Raw genomic sequence first — 26692 nt, forward strand, 5'->3', positions numbered from 1 at the left:
TGTGCTGCTACCATGTTGTGTTGCTACTATGTTGTTGTCATGTTATGTTGCTACCATGCTGTGATGTCATGTGTTGCTGCCTTTCTATGTTGTTGTCTTAGGTCTCTCTTTATGTAGTGTTGTCGTGATGTGTGTTTTGTCCTATATTTATCTATTTTTTTTATCTATTTTTATTTTTAATCCCAGCCCCCGTCCCCACAGGAGGCCTTTTGCCTTTGGGTAGGCAGTCATTGTAAATAAGAATTTGTTCTTAACTGACTTGCCTAGCTAAATAAAGGTTAAATAAATAAAATAAATCATTCCTGGCTTCCCTTTCCCCCTTCTGACCTTCGCATGCGATATTAATTCAGTGTGTTTTGGTCACCCTTTAGGCTACACAACTTTCTATCTGCCTTATGCTTTTAATGGTAATGGTAACAATCAAAAGTTGAAATTATGTTTTTGGACTTCTTGATTCTTGGTTATGTTCAGTTGTTGTATATTTGAATATTTATTTCTGAACGAGGAAGCTTTACTGTACAATATACTCATTAAACCTGATTAATGGGCTATATAAATGAGAATAAAAACCTGATTTGTGTACTCAATCTCATATGCTTAATTGCATTATTCTTGTTGAACAATTTTTACTTGGCTACTTATTTTTTTAATCTGCATATAGGAATTCCAACAGATTTTCCATTTTATGCAGTGGTTGATTTCATTCCCTCTCCTCATCTTGCATGTAGGTGTGTTTCTGAAGGAGGGACAGTTCCTGGATGTTTTGGCAGCTTCAGCTTGTCTCACTGCGGTCAGCCTGTTGACTGATGGCTACTTTCCTACTGTAGTTCACCATACATCCAGGCCTACAGTTGTGAACGTGTAAGGGCATAATGGCACTGATACATTTAGGAGAAGTTCAAATTAAGGGACAAGGAAAATACTTGTATTTTTTTTTACCACAAAATGTATGACATGGTGAGATATGAGAAACACAGGGCTTCTGTATCTTTTATTATTTCGTATTTATGTAATACTCTTGTTTTTAGTCCTCTATAGACCTATTCTAATTTAGCTTGTGTTTTTGCTTTGAGTTGTATTTTTAACTCAGGTTGGTATTTAGGCTAATAGTCTATTATGCCCTTACACGTTCAGAGATGATCCATCCAGTGTCTAACTATACATTCTGACCATGCACCCTGTTGTGCACTTCAGAATGTATGTGCTTGTAACAACGCACCCATTCTTCACGTTCTGTCCCGTCGATACAGGCCGTTAAAAGTATGTGTAGCCTCTATCACCGTCCTATGCTGTACTGCCGAAAGCCGCAGCCACCTGTGTGTACAACGAACCACTCAGGTAAGGCCTGACCACAGAAGTAGCCGTGTGGGACGTGTCTCTAAAGATCAGAGGGGCCAGCACACATTTCGACAGTTGTAGTGAGAGAATGAGAGAAGCGCTGCTTCCTCGCAGATTAAGCGTCTTTAGGTCGCCGCGCACCACTGGCAAACCTCTACAGAAACGTCAATTTATCTCAACAACGACATTCAATGAGACATTTTAGTTTGTTTGTAGTTGTTTCTTTTTTTTTACGTCAACGTTCACAATGTTACCCGCGAAATATCGTAGTGTCCTAGTTCTCTTCACAGCTTTTTGGTTTTACGCATCTTTTTCCCACGGCAGCGGATTTAGACATTCAACCATCTTGGACCCTCATGGGAAATACCATCTAAAGTGGAGGTTTGACCGGGGAACAATTACTTTCGAAATAGAAGTGGAAACGACAGGATATGTAGGATTTGGTCTATCTCCCAACGGTGCAATGGCGTTGTCGGATATTGTCATTGGTGGAGTCACAGATGGAAGACCCTATCTACAGGTATGCATGCACCTTTGGTTTTACAGAATGAAAGTGACGCATCTAGGCCTATGCCTTGCTTTTTATCACGAGGTGGGCTACTTTCAATTGCATTTTTTTTACATGACATACATACTTCAGTTGTGCTGCTATAGGAAAATAATGATTTATATTACATTTATGTTTAACTCTTTTCCCAAGACTATTTGGGTTATACTGTGGGTGTTGAAATAGTCCTATCTAAATCCCGATTAAAATAGCTAGAACATAGTCATTGAGGATCTCCAAATTGAACCAATAGTGACATCTGTTATTGGTTAGGTGTAACTAGGTATGGTAAACTGTTGTGATGCACAGCCAGCCACTCATGGCTTAACTCCAACAGTGTAAGGGGTCTTGATATTGCTACACATCACAGGAATCTCGCTCTGCCTCGGGGATCAGGGATCAAGGATAACATTTCTGGCAAGGATGCCACACAATCCAAAAGAACCTCTCTCATTGTGTTACCAGAAGGAGACGGTAGCTGTAGTTTTGTGCCAATGTTGTTGTTGTTTGCCCGCCTTAGTGGAAAATTGTCATACGTATTTGCAAGCTAGGCTTGGCAGTGACAGCCAGACACTTGCCAACAACAGCCCCATTTTATACCTGGTGCAAAAATGGGTCCTGTGTCCTGAGATCTTGTCCAGATTCTGATTGTACCCACATTTTCAGAAATCTGTCTACACATGGTATTACAATGTGTCTCCGATTTGTTCATGGTGTCCCCACTGTGACCAGATTTCCTGGTTCCTCCCTGTATGCTAATTATTACAAAGCCATTCTTTCACAATAATATTGATTTATTTATTTTAAGACACATAGTCAATGGTGCCACCTGTCTATGATTTTAGAGTTGTAACTGTGCAGATCCGTCTACACTTGTAAGATATCCAGACACAATGCCTGACTACCTCCGGAGGTGTTCAATGCCTGACGAATGCATGCCAAGGAAGATCTGATCACAATCCGATCACAATGCGCCTTTTAAGCGACTACACCTGTCTAAAAATGTGGGGACAATCAGAACAAAAGACGCTAGTGCCAAGATGTTAGTGGCAGGTATAAACAGGGCTCAAGGCAAATTAGGTATAGTAACTGTAGTCATCCTAGCTATAGTAATCGTACAGTTTATTTAATTTTACCTTTATTTTAGTAGGCAAGTCAGTTAAGAACAAATTTTTATTTTCAATGACGGCCTAGGAACAGTGGGTTAACTGCCTGTTCAGGGGCAGAACGACAGATAACCTTTCGGTTACTAGTCCAATGCTCTAACCACTAGGCTACCCTGCTGCCGTAATAGGTCATTATTAATAATAATAACAGTAATGCACATTTGTTGTTTAGAGTGCTCTTTCAATTGTGTCATAAGAACACTGGTTTCCCCCAAGTTTAGTGAATTACATCTATGTATCTATAATTACATTGAAGAGCTCTCTTATCCCCTCCTTCATTTTTGGTTAATTACAGTATTATTGCAGCCAGAATAGTTGTGTTTTATCCGGCATGCTTTCTACAGGATTACTTTGCAGACGCCAAGAGAAAAGTGCATAGAGATGTTCAGCAGAACTACAGGCTGGAGTATGGCAGGGAGAACAATACACACACTGTCCTGGCTTTCAGCAGGGATCTCCTGACCTGTGACACAAATGACAAGGACATCACGGTACGTGGGCGGTGGAAGTGTTTTATCTTCTGGGAAATGTGTGGGTTGTTTGGATGTTTAAATGTGTGCTCGTGTATGGGGTAAGGTGGGTGGGCGTTTTAGTTGAAGTGTCAGTTCGTGCCCGGGGTTGTCATAGTACTTCTTACAGATTTTTTTTAATTGAAATGAATTGATAGATAATAGATGTGTAATATGTGCTGCCCAGGAAAGCACAGTGAGGGTGATATGGGCCTACCACAGTGACGATGTGGGACCGTCAGGACCGATGTACCATGGAGTGAACAGGGGGAGGAAGAGTATGCGGCTACTCGACCCAGGAAGTAAAGTTAATATTACCTCTGGGACCGACTTTTTCAACTTGCAAAACATAAACGTAAGTGTGACAGCTGGAGAAGACAAACGCTGCCCAGTATCCACCCGTCTCTTAAACAAACCTGATACCACTTCTGGCTTTTGTTACTTCTGAGAGACCTTTTACAACTCTGAGACCGTATTTGCACTGTGTGAGATCTAGTCACATTTTATTAAGGGTAAACATCAGTCTTGCTGTCTTGTTGTTTCTCTCAAGATAGGTGCCAGTGCCATACAAGGACACTACCTACTGGTGTCAGATATTTCAGATCCAGGAGGTACAGCAGAAGCATCACATAATTAGAGTAAGTACACGCTTGGAAATCATTGAGCTATATTAACAGCAGAGCAGAAAAACAATAGCAAATCGACGACAGGCTTTCTCTTGAGGAAGGACTAGCCTATAGTTGAGTCATGGCGCAGTCAGTTTGTTTACCCTTCTCTAAAGGCATCTCACCTGGATCATTTGAGTTCTTATTTGGTCTGCCTGCGTCCCTCTTTCATTGCTGTCGTCTGAAGTATGTCCCCCCCCCCCCTGGGGGGAGCTCTCTCTCACTTCCGAGCCACACCTGCAGCTTGTTTGCAGCTTCAAATTGCTACTGTGTATTAGAAGAGCCATTGTTTTAATTATATACCCCAAACATAATTGAACAAGTATGAAACCAAAAGCCTTCCAAACACACTTGATTAAAGGAGGTAGCACGTACAATTTAGAATCAAAGGTATGGTATGACGGCACATTGATTTGTCATAAATACCAAACGTGCTCTTAAATCTAAATCCCAAATCTGCTTGTATGTTTATCTACACTGCCTTAGCCATATCATGTCATGTGGAATAGTGGTACTGTGTCGTGTTGTCATTCGTCGTACCACTTACGGAAGGACTATTCTGTCAAGTCAAACACGGTTACGCAAAAACAAAGAGTCTTCAGTCATTAAGTGAACCAGAGCCAGAAAGAGATAAATATGGCTCGCTCCCTCTTCTCTTACTTCCCCTCCAGCACATAGCTTACTGTACTGCCCCATGGAGCTGGTTCTTCTCGTCTGTTCTCCACTCTGCCACTCGGATGATAACAATTAGAGCATAGACTGAGAAACACCAGCACCATTCTAGACTAAAAATATGCTCCATTGGAGAAAAAAAAGATGTGGAAAATCCTAGCTTTATTAACAGCTGGGGGTGTCTGATTCCACTATGCACAACACACGCGCTGTTGTTTTAAGATAGCCCGTATATTGTTGTGAACTCTTATTTTAGAGGGATCTTTTGCATAACGGGATGATGTAAGATACTAAATGAGTTGCTAGCACACAATTAGAGTGAAACGGAAATCATTTGGTTATCCAAATGGGAGTCAGGCTGTTGTCATTAAACATATTTTTCCATCCCAGATGTTTTCGTGTGCGTGTGCATGATGTGTGAGTCAGCGAGCGAGAGGCCGTATGTAAGACATCTGTTTTTATGCGTGATCTGAATAGGACTGTCTCATCCAATTCATCTGTGGTCCATAAAGAAACATTACTGTTGTTCTTTTTTGCGTTTTAAAGCATTTATACAGAAGTTTAAAAGAGCCAGTCTCATTTTCCCTGTGCACACCTATCCTGGCATAAAAACATATTTTAAAACATTCCCATGGTATTTTCTCAGTCGTGGTTTCTCTCTCTACCCTCTGCTCCACCTGTTTCATCCCTCTGGGGGATTTATTTGGCCTTTCACCACCTCACCCCACCCGCTATTATCCTGGGCACCGCAACCTCACTTCCTGTTTAGCTGACTCTGACTTTCAAGACTTCCTGAAAACTGTGTCTACATGACATGCGTATTTTAGTTTGACAGACGTATTCTGTTCAACAAAGTCCTCTATTCAGAGACAGCAGCCTATAAAGTGTCTCAAATCGTCTAACAAGGGATACTCCCCCCCCCCCCCCCCCCATGTCACAATCTCAACCTCTAACTTCGACTACGACAGCTGCTTCCACACTAAATAATAACAATTGAGAAAAAGTAAAGGGAAGAATGTCTAAATATTTATATGGTGGTCATAGGCCAAGCTTTGGTCTTATGTCGTGCTGATTTGAAAGGAGGCCTCACAGTATGATGTCACAGTTTGCCCAGCAGGCAGAAAGCTGCTTTGCTCAGAATCACAGGCCAAACTAGAGGCCCCTATCGAGGAAAAAATATTATTATTTCTTCCATCCTATGGTGAGCAGGGCCAACCGAATCCTGTTTGTCCCATCTCATGTGTATCCTACGGTTAAGAGCAATAGAGTTGAGGTCTTTTAAGGCAAGTGTAGGCAATTCAAAAGAAGCCAACTGTGGTTTAGAATGCATTCAAATGTACAACTTCCCCTCTTTTGTTTACAGATTGAGCCTTTGATTCAAAGGGGCCACGAAAACCTGGTTCATCACATTTTGTTGTATCAATGTAATAGCAACTTGAATGAGAGTGAGCTCGGTGCCAGCCATGAATGTTACCATCCAAATATGCCTGACTCATTTCTCACCTGTGAGACGATAGTCTTCGCCTGGGCCATCGGTGGTGAGGTGGGCAATTGTTTTCTACTTGTGGTGGTTTTCAATTCAGCGTCGTAATACATTTCATTAGCGACATGTGTGTGCGTGTATCGGAGTGGCCGCGTAAGCGTCCTTATCGACATGTTCAGTGTGCCTCTCAATCTACCCTCACAGGGGTTCACCTATCCGCCCCACGTTGGTCTGTCCATTGGCACAGCAATAGACCCTGTCTATGTCCTGATGGAGGTCCACTATGACAACCCAGCCCTTCAACAAGGTACAGTACACCCACAAAGACGCGTCATGTGACAGCGAACGTGGCTCGTTTGCCATGGCCATTGTGTTCTTCCTTTTCACCCGTTCACAGCATACACATTTGTGTGCGCCAAAGTGACATCTACAGCACAACGGTCAGTTACCCTGTGAACGGTAACGTTACTGTTTCCTTCTCAGGAGTGGTGGACAGCTCTGGCCTGCGTCTCTTCTACACCCCGGAGCTGCGCCAGTATGATGCAGGTGTGATAGAGACAGGTGTGTGGGTCAGTCTGTACCACATGCTGCCTCCAGGCATGCAGGAGTACGTCTCCGAAGGACACTGTACCCGCGAGTGTCTGCAGGAGGTAAGACAGCCAGCTCTGGCGTCGTTTTTCAATCTGGTGCGATGCCAAAAGTCCCATTTCACTAGGGAACAACAGGCGTCCAACATCCACTGTTAAATTACTGTTATGCTACATCACCTACAGTGGCAAGCCTCTGTTTTATTCTTGCTACGTTCCCAAAACAGTGATCATCCAAAAGTGAAATTAAACACAAAAAAAAGCACTTTCTGCATCTATGAGAGAATCTCTTTGCTCCTCCATCAGTCCCTAGGCCAGGAGATGCCCAACGGAGTGAGGGTGTTTGCTGTTCTGATGCATGCCCACCTTGCTGGCCGCGCCATCAGAACCAGACACTTCCGAGAGCAGGAGGAGCTGCAGCCCCTGTCACATGACGAGGAGTTTGACTTCAACTTCCAGGAGTTCCAGCTGCTGAAGGAAGAGAGGCTGCTGCTACCTGTTGGTACACTGCTATACTGTTAACCTGACATGTTAAGTAGTGAAGGAAACATGAGAATATAAATTTACTGCTTGAGCTTCCCATGCAGGTCTAAGCAGGTTTTACCTCACCCTTTGATGAACAGTAAAGATTGATGATTGCATTACTTTGATCCACCGACATACTGTAGATACAGGACAGAAGTGGTTCATTTTGGGGGGTTTTGCTCACTTATGTGAAAAAGATTTCATACAAACGGCTGTTGCCTTTGACCGCAGTACAGCCGTGCTAAAACCACAGTGAGTCACACCTTACGCACTGTTGCTTTAGTGTTATATTGATGTTGTACTTTATGACAACGCCATTCTGTTTGATGTGGGGTTCTAAATTCACAACCGGAGAAGAGCCTTGATTTCAATCTGTTTTCTTTTCAGGGTGACCATTTGATCACAGAATGCAAGTACACCACGAAAGGCAGACAAAACATGACCTGGGTAAGAATGTAGTACTCACAATCCACATGGATAAATGAAAACGCACTTTTTTTTTCTTTAATTATCTGTTCTTCTGAGTTTACAGAGATCACAACATTTTTCAGTGTGTCCTATTGGTCCTCCGGCTGAGCCTATTTGAGTCTATTTGAGCTCGTGTTTCTCATCTGTCTGTGTTTCCAGGATTTGATGATTTGGTTGGTTGCCGGATGGTACAATAGTGATCATGTTCACACCAATTTTATTACAGAACCCTTTAGGATAGAGCTATGGGATTATTCCTTTGACTTCAGCGTCGCCATGAGACAAACACAAAGCACATTGTTTTGAAACATTCTTATCGTGAAGAATAATTACATTGAAGACCACTATCGTTCCTATTTCTCAAAATTAAGAAGGATAATATATCAGTGGAAAGAGGGGAGGCTACTTGAATGCAATGGAAGGGAATTTTGTTATAGGAATGAGTTGTGTTTCCCCTGCATGAACCTCTTGGTTGATACTTTCAGATGTATGTGTTAAAGACTGTCTGTTCTTGGCTGAACAATCTGTCTGCAAATACAGCCCCAGGACCACAGACGAATCTTGGTTATATCGCCGTTTGCAGCTACTGGCACTGTTTCTTACAGAGACATCAAACTAACACATTTCTGATGACTAGTCGTAAAACCAGGGTAGTTTTCTTCTGAAGTTACTCTCTACTGTTCAGGAGGAAACATGATAACTCATTGTTATTCTGGAACGACATAAGACTGAATTTGAATCCATTGTTATGGTTTTGTGAATTCATGCCAATTATTTTCCCCCGAAAAACACATTGCTTGCCATTGCAACTTTGTCCAGCAATGCTTTTGTGTCTGCTCCTTGTCAGAAATCATGCTCCCTGAAGTAGTCCTTAAAGGGATCATTCACCCAAGTTACAAAATGTTACATTGGTTTCCTTACCCTGTAAGCAGTCTGTGCACCTGGTATGACACTAATCCATGATTTGGTTTAGTTTCCCTGGCACTGTTTCCAATATGCTAACATTTTATCACTCACATTCAAATTTGTTCCGAAATTTGTTCCGTTTTCGTGATTTCTTAGTGGCTGTTAGAGTTGATGATTTTTACGCAGATATCGGTGTATTTGTTGACAAATGTTTCTGTGGAGCTAAATAGAATGAAATAAAAGTGTAATGTGATAGTTGTAAAACATGGTAAGTGGTAACCTTAATTTAGCTGTGGTATTGGCGTTTAATATTGAGCATACTGATTGTCTCCCAGGCTTGATTTCTTGATTATTTTCCTCTGGTTGTTCCTTCAGGGTGGTTTGACCACCAGGGATGAGATGTGTCTGTCCTACCTGCTCTACTATCCCAGAGTGAACCTGGCCAGGTGTGAGAGCCTCCCTGAGATCACCGGGCAGCTCAAGTTCATTGGAGTCAAAGAGATCCAGGCCCCTGTCACGTAAGTATGCAGCTGTATACTGTAACTGCAATACCTATGCAGCAGTTCAAGTTGGAACCTGCAACAACAATTGGGGAAGATACTTTTGAGGTGAAGAGTTTCTCTTCCTGGAGCACCTTTCAAAGGTCATACAGCATGTGTTCTCAGGGAGAAGTTATGTTTCGAATTAGTTACTGCATGTTATACAGCGAGTACATACAGTGCATTCGGAAAGTATTCAGACCCCTTGATTTTTTCCAAATGTTGTTACGTTAAAGCCTTATTCTAAAATCTACACAAAATACCCCATTAATGGCAAAGTGAAAATATTTTTTTAGAAATGTTTGCAAATTTATAAAAAATAAAAATACCTTATTTGCTATGACTTGAAATACAGCTCAGGTGCATCCTGTTTCCATTGATCATCCTTGAGATGTATCTACAACTTGATTGGAGTCCACCTGTGGTAAATTCAATTGATTGGGCAGGATTTGGAAAGGCACACACCTGTCTATATAAGGTCCCACAGTTGACAGTGCATGTCAGAGCAAAAACCAAGCCATGAGGTCAAATTAATTGTCCGTAGAGCTCCGAGACAGGATTGTGTTGAGGCACATAGCTGGGGAAGGGTACCAAAAAATGTCTGCAGCATTGAAGGTCCCCAAGAGCCCAGTGACCTCCATCATTCTTAAATGGAAGAATTTTCGAAACACCAAGACTCTTCCTACTGTAGATCTGGCTGCCCGGCCAAACTGAGCAATCAGGGGGGATTGGCCTTGATCAGGGAGGTGACCAAGAACCCGATGGTCACTCTGAAAGAGCTCCAGAGTTCCTCTGTGGAGATGGGAGAACCTTCCAAAAGGACAACCATTTCTGCAGCACTCTACCAATCAGGCCTTTATGGTAGAGTGGCCAGATGGAAGTCACTCCTCAGTAAAAGGCACATGACAGCCTGCTTAGAGTTTGCCTAAAGACACCTAAAGACTCTCAGACAATGAGAAACAATGGTCTGATTAAACCAACATCAAACTCTTTGGCCTGAATGCCAAGTGTCACTCCTGGAGGAAACCTGGCACCCTCCCTACGGTGAAGCATGGTGGAGCCAGCATCATGCTGTGGGAATTTTTTTCAGGTGCAGTTACTGGGAGACTAGTCAGGATTGAAGGAAAGATGAACAGAGAAAAGTACAGAGAGATCTTTGATGAAAACCTGCTCCTGAGCAATCCGGACCTCAGATTGGGGCGAAGGTTGACCTTCCAAAAGGACAACGGCCCTAGGCACACAGCCAAGACAACGCAAGAGTGGCTTTGGTACAAGAATCTGAGTGTGCTTGAGTGACCCAGCCAGAACCCGATCTAACATCTTTGGAGAGACCTGAAAATAGCTGTGCAGTGATGCTCCCCATCCAACCTGACAGTGCTTGAGAGATCTGCAGAGAAGAATGGGAAAAACTCCCCAAATACAGGTGTGCCAAGCTTGTAGCGTCATACCCAAGAAGACTCGAGGCTGTAATCACTGCCAAAGGTGCTTCAACAAAGTATTGAGTGAAGGGTCTGAATACTTATGTAAATATCTTTTTATTTTTTATAATAATACATAATACAAAAAAATCTGTTTTTGTTTTGTCATTATGGGGGTACTGTGTGTAGATTGATGAGCAGAACACTTGTATTACCCATATTATAATAAGGCTGTAACGTAACAGAATGTGGAAAAAGGGGTGTTAATACTCTCCGAATGCACTGTACATACAGTGGGGCAAAAAAGTATTTAGTCAGCCACCAATTGTGCAAGTTCTCCCACTTAAAAGGATGAGAGAGGCCTGTAATTTTCATCATAGGTACACTTCAACTATGACAGATGAAATGAGAAAGAAAATCCAGAAAATCACATTGTAGGATTTTTTATGATTTTATTTGCAAATTATGGTGGAAAATAAGTATTTGGTCAATAACAAAAGTTTATCTCAATACTTTGTTTTATACCCTTTGTTGGCAATGACAGAGGTCAAACGTTTTCTGTAAGTCTTCAAAAGGTTTTCACACACTGTTGCTGGTATTTTGGCCCATTCCTCCATGCAGATCTCCTCTAGAGCAGTGATGTTTTGGGGCTGTTGCTGGGCAACACGGACTTTCAACTCCCTCCAAAGATTTTCTATGGGGTTGAGATCTGGAGACTGGCTAGGCCACTCCAGGACCTTGAAATGCTTCTTACGAAGCCACTCCTTCGTTGCCCGGGCGGTGTGTTTGGGATCATTGTCATGCTGAAAGACCCAGCCACGTTTCAACTTCAATGCCCTTGCTGATGGAAGGAGGTTTTCACTCAAAATCTCACGATACATGGCCCCATTCATTCTTTCCTTTACACGGATCAGTCGTCCTGGTCCCTTTGCAGAAAAACAGCCCCAAAGCATGATTTTTCCACCCCCATGCTTCACAGTAGGTATGGTGTTCTTTGGATTCAACTCAGCATTCTTTGTCCTCCAAACACGACGAGTTGAGTTTTTACCAAAAAGTTATATTTTGGTTTCATCTGAACATATGACATTCTCCCAATCTTCTTCTGGCTCATCCAAATGCTCTCTAGCAAACTTCAGACGGGCCCGGACATGTACTGGCTTAAGCAGGTAGACACGTCTGGCACTGCAGGATTTGAGTCCCTGGCGGTGTAGTGTGTTACTGATGGTAGGCTTTGTTACTTTGGTCCCAGCTCTCTGCAGGTCATTCACTAGGTCCCCCCGTGTGATTCTGGGATTTTTGCTCACCGTTCTTGTGATCATTTTGACCCCACGGAGTGAGATCTTGCGTGGAGCCCCAGATCGAGTGAGATTATCAGTGGTCTTGTATGTCTTCCAATTCCTAATAATTGCTCCCACAGTTGATTTCTTCAAACCAAGCTGCTTACTTATTGCAGATTCAGTCTTCCCAGCCTGGTGCAGGTCTACAATTTTGTTTCTGGTGTCCTTTGACAGCTCTTTGGTCTTGGCCATAGTGGAGTTTGGAGTGTGACTGTTTGAGGTTGTGGACAAGGTGTCTTTTATACTGATAACAAGTTCAAACAGGTGCCATTAATACAGGTAACGAGTGGAGGACAGAGGAGCCTCTTAAAGAAGAAGTTACAGGTCTGTGAGAACCAGAAATCTTGCTTGTTTGTAGGTGACCAAATACTTATTTTCCACCATAATTTGCAAATAAATTCATTAAAAATCCTACAATGTGATATTCTGGATTTTTTTCCCTCATTTTGTCTGTCATAGTTGAAGTGTACCTGTGATGAAAATTACAGGCCTCTCTCATCTTTTTAAGTGGGAGAACTTGCACAATTTGTGGCTGACTAAATACTTTTTTGCCCCACTGTATGTTCGCTCAGGCCTGAGAGAGAGAATAGGGGAAGGACTGGAAAAGATTAATGGGACAAGGAGATTGCAGGCCATTAGAAGGAAGGAAGGAAGGACAGAGGAATATGGACTCACACTAGCCCAGTGGGGTCAACATGTGGAGCTGAGCTGCAGCTGAGAACAGTGATACTCATTGTCCTGTTTTAGCAGGTTCTGTTATGTTTTACTAGTTAGCATGCTGGAATTTGACGGAGAGATATACAAAGCAATAGTTTATTGTTTTCCTCACTATGTTTTTGCTCTTGAATTCCATTCATTTTGTTCAAAATAACATGTTTTTCATCAAATGAAATGAAACGATACACAATAGTTGCTGTGAAAACAATCATTTTGCCGTAACATTTCAATTTGTTTGCTGTAAGCGCATGAAAGGAAATCCTAAAATATAACGTCATTTTACTTCATATAATGATTACGTCACATAGAAGTCAGTTCATTGTATGTCCGTACAGTAAACACAGTTCAACGTGTTCCTTAATCTGATGCTACGTACTGTAATGTGTCCATGGTCTCTACTGTTCATATGCTCCTGTTTAGTAGGTTGCGTAAGGTAAGACCTTGGCCCTGAGAATAATGAGAGGCCTGGAAATGAGAGCCTATTTCATGGGTCGAGCTGCTGGAGTGCGTTTACAGCGGGACGCAACTCCTTCTGTTCTCATTCACAAGAACGAGGAGGTTTCAAATAGATCAGGTCGGCTGCTCTAAAAAAAGATGAAGTTACACAGCTCTTTCTTCCATCCGAGAAAGGCTATGTGCTCTCCAAGCAACCTTGTCGTAAAGACGAACACTAACCTTCTGTAAACACAAACAGGCCTTAGCAGGAAACTACTAAATGTCCCACTTCCCCCTAACGTCTACCTCATGGAAATGCTTTGGGAATGATCTGGTTTAGCAGCTCTGCCCTTTTTCCCTTCTGACCATAAGTTGTCAAAATGTTGAATAGTGTACATGTACACATATGCAGCGACCGATATATTGCGCATCAGCAGACGTACGGGTAAACATTCTACCAGGACCAGGATGTCTTGCTCCCAGGCAGACTAAATCACTTTTTTGCCCGCTTTGAGGACAATACAGTGCCACTGACACGGCCTGCAACGAAAACATGCAGTCTCTCCTTCACTGCAGCCGAGGTGAGTAAGACATTTAAACGTGTTAACCCTCGCAAGGCTGCAGGCCCAGGCGGCATCCCCAGCCGCGCCCTCAGAGCATGCGCAGACCAGCTGGCCGGTGTGTTTACGGACATATTCAATCAATCCCTATACCAGTCTGCTGTTCCCACATGCTTCAAGAGGGCCACCATTGTTCCTGTTCCCAAGAAAGCTAAGGTAACTGAGCTAAACGACTACCGCCCCGTAGCACTCACTTCCGTCATCATGAAGTGCTTTGAGAGACTAGTCAAGGACCATATCACCTCCACCCTACCTGACACCCTAGACCCACTCCAATTTGCTTACCGCCCAAATAGGTCCACAGACGATGCAATCTCAACCACACTGCACACTGCCCTAACCCACCTGGACAAGAGGAATACCTATGTGAGAATGCTGTTCATCGACTACAGCTCGGCATTCAATACCATAGTACCCTCCAAGCTCGTCATCAAGCTCGAGACCCTGGGTCTCGACCCCGCCCTGTGCAACTGGGTACTGGACTTCCTGACGGGCCGCCCACAGGTGGTGAGGGTAGGCAACAACATCTCCTCCCCGCTGATCCTCAACACAGGGGCACCACAAGGGTGCGTTCTGAGCCCTCTCCTGTACTCCCTGTTCACCCACGACTGCGTGGCCATGCACGCCTCCAACTCAATCATCAAGTTTGCGGACGACACAACAGTGGTAGGCTTGATTACCAACAACGACGAGACGGCCTACAGGGAGGAGGTGAGGGCCCTCGGAGTGTGGTGTCAGGAAAATAACCTCACACTCAACGTCAACAAAACTAAGGAGATGATTGTGGACTTCAGGAAACAGCAGAGGAACACCCCCTATCCACATCGATGGATCAGTAGTGGAGAGGGTAGCAAGTTTTAAGTTCCTCGGCATACACATCACAGACAAACTGAATTGGTCCACTCACACTGACAGCGTCGTGAAGAAGGCGCAGCAGCGCCTCTTCAACCTCAGGAGGCTGAAGAAATTCGGCTTGTCACCAAAAGCACTCACAAACTTCTACAGATGCACAATCGAGAGCATCCTGGCGGGCTGTATCACCGCCTGGTACGGCAACTGCTCCGCCCTCAACCGTAAGGCTCTCCAGAGGGTAGTGAGGTCTGCACAACGCATCACCGGGGGCAAACTACCTGCCCTCCAGGACACCTACACCACCCGATGTTACAGGAAGGCCATAAAGATCATCAAGGACATCAACCACCCAAACCACTGCCTGTTCACCCGCTATCATCCAGAAGGCGAGGTCAGTACAGGTGCATCAAAGCTGGGACCGAGAGACTGAAAAACAGCTTCTATCTCAAGGCCATCAGACTGTTAAACAGCAATCACTAACATTGAGTGGCTGCTGCCAACACACTGTCATTGACACTGACCCAACTCCAGCCACTTTAAAAATGGGAATTGATGGGAAATGATGTAAATATATCACTAGCCACTTTAAACAATGCTACCTTATATAATGTTACTTACCCTACACTATTCATCTCATATGCATATGTATATACTGTACTCTAGATCATCGACTGCATTCTTATGTCACTAGCCACTTTAACTATGCCACTTTGTTTACTTTGTCTACATACTCATCTCATATGTATATACTGTACTCGATACCATCTACTGTATGCTGCTCTGTACCATCACTCATTCATATATCCTTATGTACATATTCCTTATCCCCTTACACTGTGTATAAGACAGTAGTTTTGGAATTGTTAGTTAGATTACTTGTTGGTTATCACTGCATTGTCGGAACTAGAAGCACAAGCATTTCGCTACACTCGCATTAACATCTGCTAACCATGTGTATGTGACAAATAACATTTGATTTGATTTGATTTGATTTTTTTACCTACTGTCACTTAATGTACATTCCTCTTCTGTCAAAGGACCTGGCCTTTCATGATCAAGAGCCCAAAGAAGTATAGCAACCTATCCTTCACAGAGGCCATGGACAAGTACAGGTGGTCAAAGAAAAGGGGGAAGTCCTTCAACGAGATGGTTCTACAGCTGCCCATGAACGTGCGCTGCTCCAAGTGGGGGCAGGACGAGTGGTCGGTGAGTGTTCCGTCAGGATCAGGCAGCTGGGGCTGGGGCTGGGGCTAAAGTGGTGCTATCAATTAGTCTCTGACGGAAATACATATATGTCATCCACCAATGAAACTGTGCCCTTTCACTCTTCCGGGATGTTGATTTATATTCATTTTGTTGAAAGTTATTCTTTTATTTTGACTAGATAAAATATATGCTTGAATGTGCTTTGGATAGTCATCTTCCTCACTATATTTCATAGTTATTCCCATTTCCCTCTCTTTCTTTTCCCCTCCAGATTCAAGGCACGTTAGTGTCACCACCAGAGGTGAAGTCTGAAGTCAAGCCTCCCTCCGTGGTGTGCCGTTCTGCCTCAGAGCCACACAGCGTAGTGGTTCTCCTCTTTACATTGTGCCTCACATACTCCGTAGTCCAGGCCTGTTTATGCCTTTAGCCTGTAGCCTATAGCCATGCAACTGTGTGAATCACATCACTCCCTGTGTATTAGAAGGACTCTTCCATCAGATGTGCTGATGTTGACATGGTGGATTTTTTTGGGGGGGGTTTATTGTCTAAATATATATAAAACATACTTTTAAAATGTTTTATGTCCAAGAGTTAATAAATGTTTATTTAGAGTTGTGTTTTGGAAGTAGTAGTATTACCTATGGCCAAGAAGGTCAAGTTTAGGTAGGTAGTTATTTACGGAGTGTAAGACCCTTTTTGCTAGTATTGCCCATGACACATTCTTCATATTCTTCTATGATTTATGGATAAATTGCCCAGAATTTAGGCTTGCAATATAGCCCCAAATACCAGTGAATTTCTCCAGACCTGATTCAAATAATTGACAAGGCTACATAGAAACATATAGTTGGCTCAGGGTAGTTTCAGTACTGTAAGGCCACTGTTACAGCCTTGGTCACCCTGGTACCGCTAGGAACATCTCTCCCTAAGGCCGCAGTGCTGCCAGCACCACTAGTCCGACTTACAGCGATTACTCTGGCTGAGTAACTCCAATGTGCCAATGTCCCATACAGTCGCAAACAGGGCAAAAAGGAAGGTCTCATTCTTGCTTTTCTGTTAGGAGTAGTTGGAGAGAAGAGTCATGGAATATGGAATACTGTGTTATTTCCAGACCATGTGGATGACATTGGATGAATGGTTGATTGAATGGATGAGTGGATGGATTTTGTTCATCTAATGGATACAGCAAGATACATCAATGGGATAGGGACGGTGAAGAAGGTATGTGAATTATTAGATTACATGGGCCATTTATGAAAAGGTATTACCATCATTATCTTTTACTAAGTTATTGATTGTTTTGTTTCTCTTTGTGCCTCTAGTTAGGCGTGGATAGCTATGAAAATGAGTTTTTCTGAATGGGGAGACGAATTTGCCACCAATTACAGTGTGGGATTGATATGAATTGTTTGAGAGAGTTATGGGTGAAAACATGACCTTTTTTTCCCCGTTCGGCTACCTCTCTGTCTGACAGTTCTTCTGTCTATGTTGTTCTATGAGTCTGTGCCGACTTTCCTCTCTGTTTCTGTGGTGCATGACATAGAGGTGATACCATAGAATACTGAAAGTATGAGATAGTATCCATCCACTCTCTCTCAAAACTGGCAAACCAAGACCACCCAAATTTAAAAAGGGATTTTATTTATTTATGCCAAAACCAGAAATCCAAGTTAATTGAGGATTCCCTGATAGTCATATTGGTCTGTATGCACTGAGGTGACCTTTAAAAATATATATTTTTTCACCCTTTGTAAATCCAATTAGTATAATAAAAATCTTCATCAAAATATGTATGTTTAAGCAATCATTGGCATGTTTAACAATGGTACATCCACAATTGAGAATATTGCAGAAATGTTAAAACAAATAACAGTTTGAGGAGCCTTTTCAGCAGCATCCTGTTGCAAAGTGAGAAGCAATGTAAGAGTTTTGCAAGGTTATTTGGTTTTCCTGGCCGTAAGTCGCTCTGGATAAGAGCGTCTGCTAAATGACTTAAATGTAAATGTAAGTGCCCTTGTCAAATGCCATCAGACATGAAAGAGGCTCTCTAAATATGGGCATGTTCAGAATAAAGTATGTGGCTGTGGTGCATCAGAGTAAATTGCTGTAATCCGTCCAATGATGTTGTTGGATCAAATTGAATTTACTCCTTAGGCCACTTCCTCTGTTGCTACTATTACGACTACTACTACTTCTACTACCACTGCTACTACTACTACTACGACTACTACTACTACTACTACTGTTACTACTACTACTGTTACTACTACTACCACTGCTACTACTACGACTACTACTGTTACTACTACTACTACTACTACGACTACTACTGTTACTACTACTACCACTGCTACTACTACGACTACTACTGTTACTACTACTACTACCACTGCTACTACTACTACTACTAAACTGAATGTCACTATGCCAATGTTACACAGATATAATTACCCATAGCGGATTATTTTCATTCATTTGACATCAAGGCTAGTCCTTTCTGGGTGGCGACATGTTTTTTGGGGTCCATATTTTTCAACAGAAAAGTCCATTCCAAACGCATCCAGCAGAGGTCAGTATTCACCAGCAAATTGCTGCATCTCGTTCTCAAACCAACACAGAAATAGTGTAAGCGCATGAGGACATCCCTATGACAAGTATCTCCGTGTGATATTGCAGACACTGACTTTCCATAGTAAGCCTTGTAATGTATGCATCATTTAAATCCAATATCAAAAGTATGACATCTCCTTTACGTAAGACAGTGTAATACAAGGTCTTGGGCCAGGATTCCTGACAATTTTTTTTATTTATTAGGAGCTCTATCCTGCATTGGGTTTGACTTGCTGACTAACCTTTGGATATGAACACACTGATCCCTCATAACATATCAATCCTGTATAGTATGTCTCAGCCCGGTCTCAGACACAGACAGACACAATCCCTCTGTCTGGGAGCTGCATGGAAACGTTTGTTTCAAATTCGTGGTCAGTCTGGAGGGGCAGGAACCCTCCGCTGAGTCATCTGAACCTGCGAGGTCGTCACTCATGTTTGGGAGACCGTTGGTTCCTCTTCCTGTAACAGAGAGATGATTATTGAGCCCAGAGGAAGGTAGTGAGAGAGACTCAGACCACTGTCATTTCCCAAGGCCTCACAGACTGCTGTGGTTAGTGTGTAAACACACCCATCTGGCCAAACCAATGGGGAAGGACCTTTTCCCATCCTACCTCTATCCTTTCTCCTCCTCTCTTCTCCTGTCCTTGGACCTTTAACAGCAGCAGACTCACGGTCAACAACTGCCACTCCCCGCCGAACGGCATTCGCTGGCCCTCAAGCGGCAGAGACCTGCTTTTATAAGACCAGAAGACTGCACAAGTCTCCTACTGCAGAAGGTGCCGTTTTCACCTGGCTGGAGGATATGGATGGAAACTAATGTCGATGCCTTTCTTGAGGCCTATTATGTAAAGTCCTGCTTTGATGTTGCTCAGCACAGGATTGAGGCAGAGGCAGCAGGGGAATTGAAAAGAACATAAAACTCATTCCTCACTCATGCAGTATGAGGCCAGGAGAATGGCAACGCAATATAGATATTTACTACAGACTTAATCAAAAGCACACAGTGTAGGCTATACTAAAGAGTATTTATCGTTTGATTGGATGTCCATCTGACAACACATACCACATTAGGCTTTTGGTGTTGTTTATCTAATTCAAATGAACAGTGTTTGATGTATTTATACTGCAGATAACATTGAAGCCCTTGAAGTGGGGGTTTCTAAAAATCCGATCTGAGTCCTCCTCCCCTGGTCTTTGAAACTTGACTTTTCTCTCCTCCGCCCCATGGTCTTTGTTGTCTCTGTACATTGCTTTGGTTTTTGTCCAGAGACTAGAGTCTAGTCTGGGAACCATGGTTTCCTCATTACTGGAAGCATGCCACCCTGCTATATAAATTGGATAGGAGGTTCTGAGAACGCATTGACCTACATTTTATAGAGAGAAAAAAAACAGAACCCAAACCGGCTTCAGTTGGCTGGTTCCAAGTTCCAACATCAGACACCATCAGCTGATACTGGCCCTGTAAGAGTGCGTACTCTCAGCCACTAGCTAATAGCTTTCAGAGCCACACTCCACATCTGCAACAAATAAGCTCCAAATAAAACTCTTGACTACAAAGCTGTGTAAAAATCATAAATGTTGATTTAGATTTTACTTGATAGGACTATTTTAACAAGATTTCCCCAAAGGAGATCCCCATACATGTATGTTTATGCAGGTGGTATATCATGAAACAAGCACACAGGCTGAGACTCAGCCTTTCCACTCACTTCTCTATAAAGTCAACTTAGCTCACCTATTTTTGATACACAGCTGCCCTTAACTCAAAGACAAGAGATGTTACCAGAAGTAACACACAATGGGCATGGACTTTCCTATAGCCAGAGGGTTTTATAGTTGGGTTAGTTGATCAGATACAAGCCACACAAAGAACTGACCAATGGGAAGAAAGAGGGATCTGGTTTAACCAACCACCAGTCTCTTAGCTGGGTAGAGCTAAGGATCCCGGCCCAGGGCCTGGAGAAGGGTATCCTTGGGAGTATCTCAATGGCATACTCCTTCGTGTCCTCTCCTTTCTCCTTCACAAAACCCATTGGATGGGAAAGCCAGTGGTCCCTCCCCTCTTAACTTATCCTCCAACGGGTTTTGAGAAGGAGGCAAAAGAGAGGACGCAAGGAGGATTCCATTGAGATTTTCCCCTTGTAAATAGAGGGTTCTGGGTGAGTACCACACGTGAGTAACAAAAATACTCCATGACTAAACTGAGTTATATTCACTTCAATCATATATCTCACTTTCAATGGATGAGCATAGGGAAATAACCAGGTGATTTGTCGTATATTCCAATAAGCCAGATGTCCTGATGTTGTGCTGACAGTATTTTTAGGCCTTGCTTAAGCCCACGGGAAATATATCTCTTTATTTACCTTTTCGCGGGCGGGAGGAAATAGCTGCAGACCAGCAGCTACAACTGTGTTGGCATCGTACATTCCTGCTCTGCCCAATAAAGTGGCCCCCACTGGTAATACCCGTGGCCCCATGAAAATAGAGCCTCTCAAGAACACATTCCAGCAGATTCATCGAACCCCCGAAGGAATGTAAACTTTACTTTGGAGCTGGTCCGTTGTTCATTCTGTACTAGATCTATGGTACCAAGGAATGTTGTATTTGCTATGAAAGTGTGCACTGCGGTGGCTGCTCTGAGAAGGCATATTTGAAAAAAACGTCATAAATAAAGATGAGATCCCTCTCCCCATCTCTCTGTGCAACTGGCACAATTTAACATAAAACCACTTTTATAGGAAGGCTTCAGTATACCGGTAAATATTGATGTTTTGCAAGGACTTCCAGCAATTTGTGGCTGTCGGCCAAGAGTTAAATATGCCCCTGGTGTTTTTCAACTGAAGTCACTCTCCCAGGCAGTCTTTGAAGTTGTTGGTCTGCTCTCAAAATTGGACAGAATATTTTATTTGGCGGGTGCGGTTTCGGGCTAATATATTTGTTTCACGTCAATAGCACGCCTGGCCTGACAGCCATCATGGTGCAATTGGCGGTAATGAAACACTGGAGAGCATTAGGACAGAAAACAACATACCCCATATTGCCTTCTAATGCGTGACAGGGATGCATTTATTTACTTATTTTTGTCTAAAATACACAGACAAATGTTTGCACAGGGACAAGGGGTATTTTGAGACACGTTAACAGCAGAGAGGCAAGAGTTAAGTACTCAGTGAGTACTATCTGGGCCTCCTGTCATCACAGGACACAAACAACAGCCAGGCAGCCAGCCACTCACTGTCCAGAGCACTTTCCATGTCCACCATGATCAAAAGTGCACAGCAAGGTCGACCGCATTCCACTGTAGTCTGTGAAAAATCAGAAACATTTGATCCGCCAATGTCAGTGGCGCACAGCGTGCCTACATTGTGTCCTGTCACGATCTGCAACAACAGCCCTTCCATTGACCTTTCATCTCTACCCACTTCCCAGGACAAGCCTGTGTGAGAGCTATGTACATGGCTGACAGCTGTGTTTTCCCCCTTCCATTAGCGACATTGGAAGTGAACTGCTTTAGTTGAGTTAGGGTTAGATGTGTATTTGAAATTCATATTTGCCGGACAAGGTGCACTCTTGAGTAGTGTCCCGTGTTCCTACTTCCTCCTATAAAGGTTGGATGTGGTTACGATGTGGCTGAGACCACACAAATGCCACAGGATGCCAGTGGTATACAGGATGGTGAAAACACGGTGAGGCGAAGGTCTCATAAACAGACGGCTGTAGTTCAGCACTCCTCCCCAGTACGTTCTCCGCTAACGTTGCCAAAGAAAATGAAGTAGACTATTACGAGTTATCTACATGGCCTGAGTCCGTTACCATGACGACAGACTGTGTTTGCTTTTGTAATGACACAGTACACTAAGGAAGGGAAAACATTGATCGTTGTATGGTTGAAACCCTTGACCCTGTACCGCGGTTGTACAGGAACCACTATTGAGCAACCACACAAGGGTGGTCTCCCAAATCATTTCCACTGCAACCAGAGAGAGAGACCCTGAAATACAGGAGTGATAAAACATTTTATTGTGACAATAAGATTTAAGATTACGTTGGGCCCCTTTATGAAGCTTGCAACCCACAGGACTGTGGGTCCATTGCTCGTACATTAAGCAGATTCGAGACCATTCGAGACCATTCCTGACTGCACCATGAATGCAAGCCTACTAGTTTTCTCAGAATCATCTAACGGTGGAAGAGGACTTCCGGAGAGAGTTGATTTATGTATTTCTATCAGGGGTGGGGTTGGACAGGGGTGGGTATGCTGGATGAGTGAGAGGCCATGGGTCAGGTGATGATGTCTGGTCTGGGCGGATGAGGAAGTGAAAAGAGTTCCAGTGGGCTCTCCCATCTAGTGCACATCCCGTAGCACCTAGTTGACTGCAAACACCACGGCTGCAGGTGTCAAAATGAGACACACAAAACATCCCCCTGGTTGTGCGCCCTCTGTTTGTTCAACAGGCCACCGTTACTTTCGCCACGTCACACTCACTGAGATGCGCAGACATTCTCGTTTCCGCTTCCGTGTTTTTTGTTGTTGTTGTCCCTCTGAGTTTTTCCACCTGTGTGGTTTGAGGGGATATTCTGTAGTACTATTGTGGCAGAGGTGATCGATGTTAGATTCCCATTGGATTGGGTTATTTCACAACCTAGCTGTGGAGGGAGAAAAAAAGTCAGCTACTTCAGACTCCGACACTACTGTGACCCAAAACGGGTATGTTTATTCCCCAATAGGCTGTTGCTCTTCTCAAACCAGTTTGAGCTGACCCTCTACACGACATAGCCCCACAGCGTCAAAATATATTTTGAATCAAGTGGTCAAAAGCAATTGCACAAACATTCTAAAGTAGCTTACGAAAACACCCTCCCAGACCCAGGGAAGAGAGAGGCCTTCTTCTGTCGGCTGGAATGTATACTAGGCCTTCTTTCCACATTTGCCATAACACAGGATCTCTTTGTGACCCGCCCGGCAACCACGCGGTATGGTGGAACTCGCAGGAATTTGGGCCTGTTTTTCCTGAAGAAAGCAGAAGTCGTTTGTTTTCCTCACAATGTTTCAATATAGTTCACTTTAGGTATATACTGTAAGTGTAAATTGCATGTATGTTTGCATTACTATACACTGACCATACAAAACATTAAGAACGCCTGCGCTTTCCATGACATAGACTGACCAGGTGAATCCAGGTGAAAGCTATGATCCCTTATTGATGCCACTTGCTAAATCCACTTCAATCAGTGTAGATGAAGGGGAGGAGACCGGTTAATTAAAGAAGGGTTTTTAAGCCTTGAGACATGGATTGTACATGAGGGCCATTCAGAGGGTGAATGGTTCAGTTGGTAGAGCATGGTGCTTGCACTGCCAGGGTTGTGGGTTTGTTTCCCAGGGCCACCCATATGTAGAATGTACGCAAACATGACTGTAAGTCGCTTTGGACAAAAGCATCTGCTAAATATTGTATTATTGTATGTATTACAAAATATTTAAGTCCCTTTAAACTGGGTATGGTAGTAGGTGCCAGGCACACTGGTTTGTGTCAAGAACCGTAACGCTGCTGGGGTTTTCCACGCTCAACAGTTTCCCGTGTGTATCAAGAATGGCACACCACCCAAAGGACATCCAGCCAACTTGACACAACTGTGGGAAGCATTGGAGTCCACATGGGCCAGCATCCCTGTGGAATGCTTTCGACACCTTGTAGAGTCCATGCCCAGAACGAATTGAGTCTGTTCTGAAGGCAGCTCTATAAGATGTTCTTAATGTTTGGTATAGTCAGTGTGTAGCTACTATGTAACGCTCCCTTGTACATGTGCACATTTTAAGCAAACACCATGTTCACCTGTTTGAACTGGGATCAGATATAAATAGGAACAAGATACTTTTTTTTTATCAGTAAGTGGTGTTTAGGTTTTATTTAAGATTCCAAATGAAGCTATTGGAATGAATGAACTTGCTACTCCAACTGCCTGGCACAAGGATGAGAGTAAATGATATCACATTTTAAGTCATGACTGAGTTTAAAGTAGCACAGGTTATTTTCAAGATGTAAGTGAACATTTGACTTCTCGTCAGTCGTGTGACATAAGGCGCTTATGTGTACCCCTATATAGTTGATGTGCTCCTGCCATGCAATTATACAGTGGTAGCTGAATTCAAACTGGAGAGTTGGCACATCAGCGTGTTGGGTTGCAGGTTTAAGTTCAGAAGGTAAGATTCAACTAATTTGCTAATGAAAAACAGAATATAAGCCCCGTTTCTCAGACTCTTGTTTTTTATATTTCTATTAAATCGTCTTAAAGTTCCACCATAATCTGCCCTTCTTTCAATCATATAGACATTGCCTGAATAACACATGGAATGTTCCAGCTTTACCCCAAAGTAACAATGATGCCCGTTAATTTACAGAGGCTTAACAAGAGTAATTCAGACTTATCCCCGCTAGGGGTTTTAATGCTCTGTTTCCCTGATCTAACACTGCAGGACCAGAACAATGTGTTTCTGTCCCAAATGGCACCCTATTCCCTATAGTGCCCTATGGGCCCCGGGGGGGGGGGAGTAGTGCACTACATAGGGAATAGTGTGCCGTTTGAGACACAGCCTAGCCTGTAAATCTTGGACACGAGAAAATGATTAGCGGCGCCTGACAGGCTTAATGCGGATCACTCACTGCCAACCAGGACGTTTACAGGCCTGGGCAATAGAGGCCCTTTCAGAACCCAATACTCTGTAGACGCTCATTAGCAGCACCATTAGCAAACAGTGACCCCAAATGAAGGAGCACCATGAGGTAGCTACTTATGGTGCTCTCATAAAGATTGGTGAAATAGCGTCTCTGCTCGATTGAGCATGTACAGAATATACAATAATGTCATATATACATTGGCTTTATGCCCATATACTTTTGAGTTTATTAATTATTTTTTTTACTTCAGGGAAAATATCTTAAATGCAGCAGCTCTGTTGGGAAGCAGTTGAATGCCTGCTAGTGCATACGGTCGCTTGGTCATTCTGAAAGAGGTTTGGCTCCCTATCAAGTGTTCGCAAATTGCCAGTTTCTTGAGCAGAACCTATCGCAAATCAAATGACATCACTCTTAAATTATCAGCCAGCTAGACTAGTCTGATGATTAACTGCCCATCGGAGCTGGAATATGCATGCACTCAAAAGTAAACAAGGTGAACTTCAGTTTTCAGCAGAGCTAATATATTGAAGAGATCCCAGGAGTTTCTATAAGAGGCTTCCTCCTCACATTTGTTTGGCTTGTGCAATAATGTACCAGTAAATTATCCATGTCTTTTCCTCCTCCACAGCAGGCAGTTCCATAGACACTAACAATGACATCACTGCCATTATCTTTGTGTTCATGATGAGGGAAAAGTAGAGAAATTAGATGAGGTAAACAAGCTGTCCCTAGGGCGCTGTGAGACGGCTCTGTTTACAGTACTGCACCGAGATGATTACTAGGGGTCTAGTAATACTTGGCTCAGATAAACCATAATGCATCCAGAGGAATTTAAACCTTGTCCTCTTCTGTGGTGAGGCAATGTCTTGGTGAGCTTTTGATGCTATTAGAGACTGGCTGGCTGCACGTTTCCTCTTGATCTTATCCCCGGGCCCCGGTCGTGTGGCTGTGTTGCGCTTGTGATACTCTGTATCACCTGAAATACCAGTCATAGTCATAAACAAGGCCCAAGTTAAACTGGACTTCACCGCTCAAATACATGTGAGACTCTGGCCACCACATGAGCTGCATTCGACCCTCATTTGTGTGAAGAGAAAAAACTTCATATGGGATAAAGCCCTCTTTAGAGGTTGTTTTTCTCTTTTCAATCCATCGAGAGTGACCTGAGGTAAACTGGCCCAATGGCAGGGCAGTCAATTCTGTGAACAACGTGGGGAATGTCCAGCTAGCTGGGGGCAGGAAAAGACAGTGTTGACCCCAGGCAAACACCAGCGGGCAACACAGCCCCTGACCCAATGTTGAAATATCCCATTCTGTACAAACAGTTCACACTTTTACAGAGGGAAAACAAATTCTCCCCAGTCTACTGTTTCTTTTTCCGAAGGGGAGTAATTTATCATGCTGAAAAC

General features: G+C 43.3%; 1 protein-coding gene across 1 annotated transcript; it reads left to right on the forward strand.

Annotated features, from left to right (window-relative positions):
• The first annotated feature begins 1252 nt into the window (after positions 1 to 1252).
• On the forward strand, positions 1253 to 16522 carry LOC115139478 (DBH-like monooxygenase protein 1 homolog). Its single transcript, XM_029676939.2, has 12 exons — positions 1253 to 1858; positions 3396 to 3542; positions 3748 to 3915; positions 4115 to 4198; positions 6261 to 6440; positions 6585 to 6687; positions 6864 to 7030; positions 7274 to 7465; positions 7880 to 7939; positions 9242 to 9384; positions 15822 to 15990; positions 16262 to 16522. Exons 1-12 carry the CDS (start codon positions 1586 to 1588, stop codon positions 16415 to 16417), a joined length of 1842 nt encoding a protein of 613 aa, XP_029532799.1. The 5' UTR covers positions 1253 to 1585; the 3' UTR covers positions 16418 to 16522.
• The last annotated feature ends 10170 nt before the right edge of the window (positions 16523 to 26692 follow it).

The sequence above is a fragment of the Oncorhynchus nerka genome, linkage group LG13 (assembly GCF_034236695.1).
Source record: "Oncorhynchus nerka isolate Pitt River linkage group LG13, Oner_Uvic_2.0, whole genome shotgun sequence".
NCBI classification, from domain to species: domain Eukaryota; kingdom Metazoa; phylum Chordata; class Actinopteri; order Salmoniformes; family Salmonidae; genus Oncorhynchus; species Oncorhynchus nerka.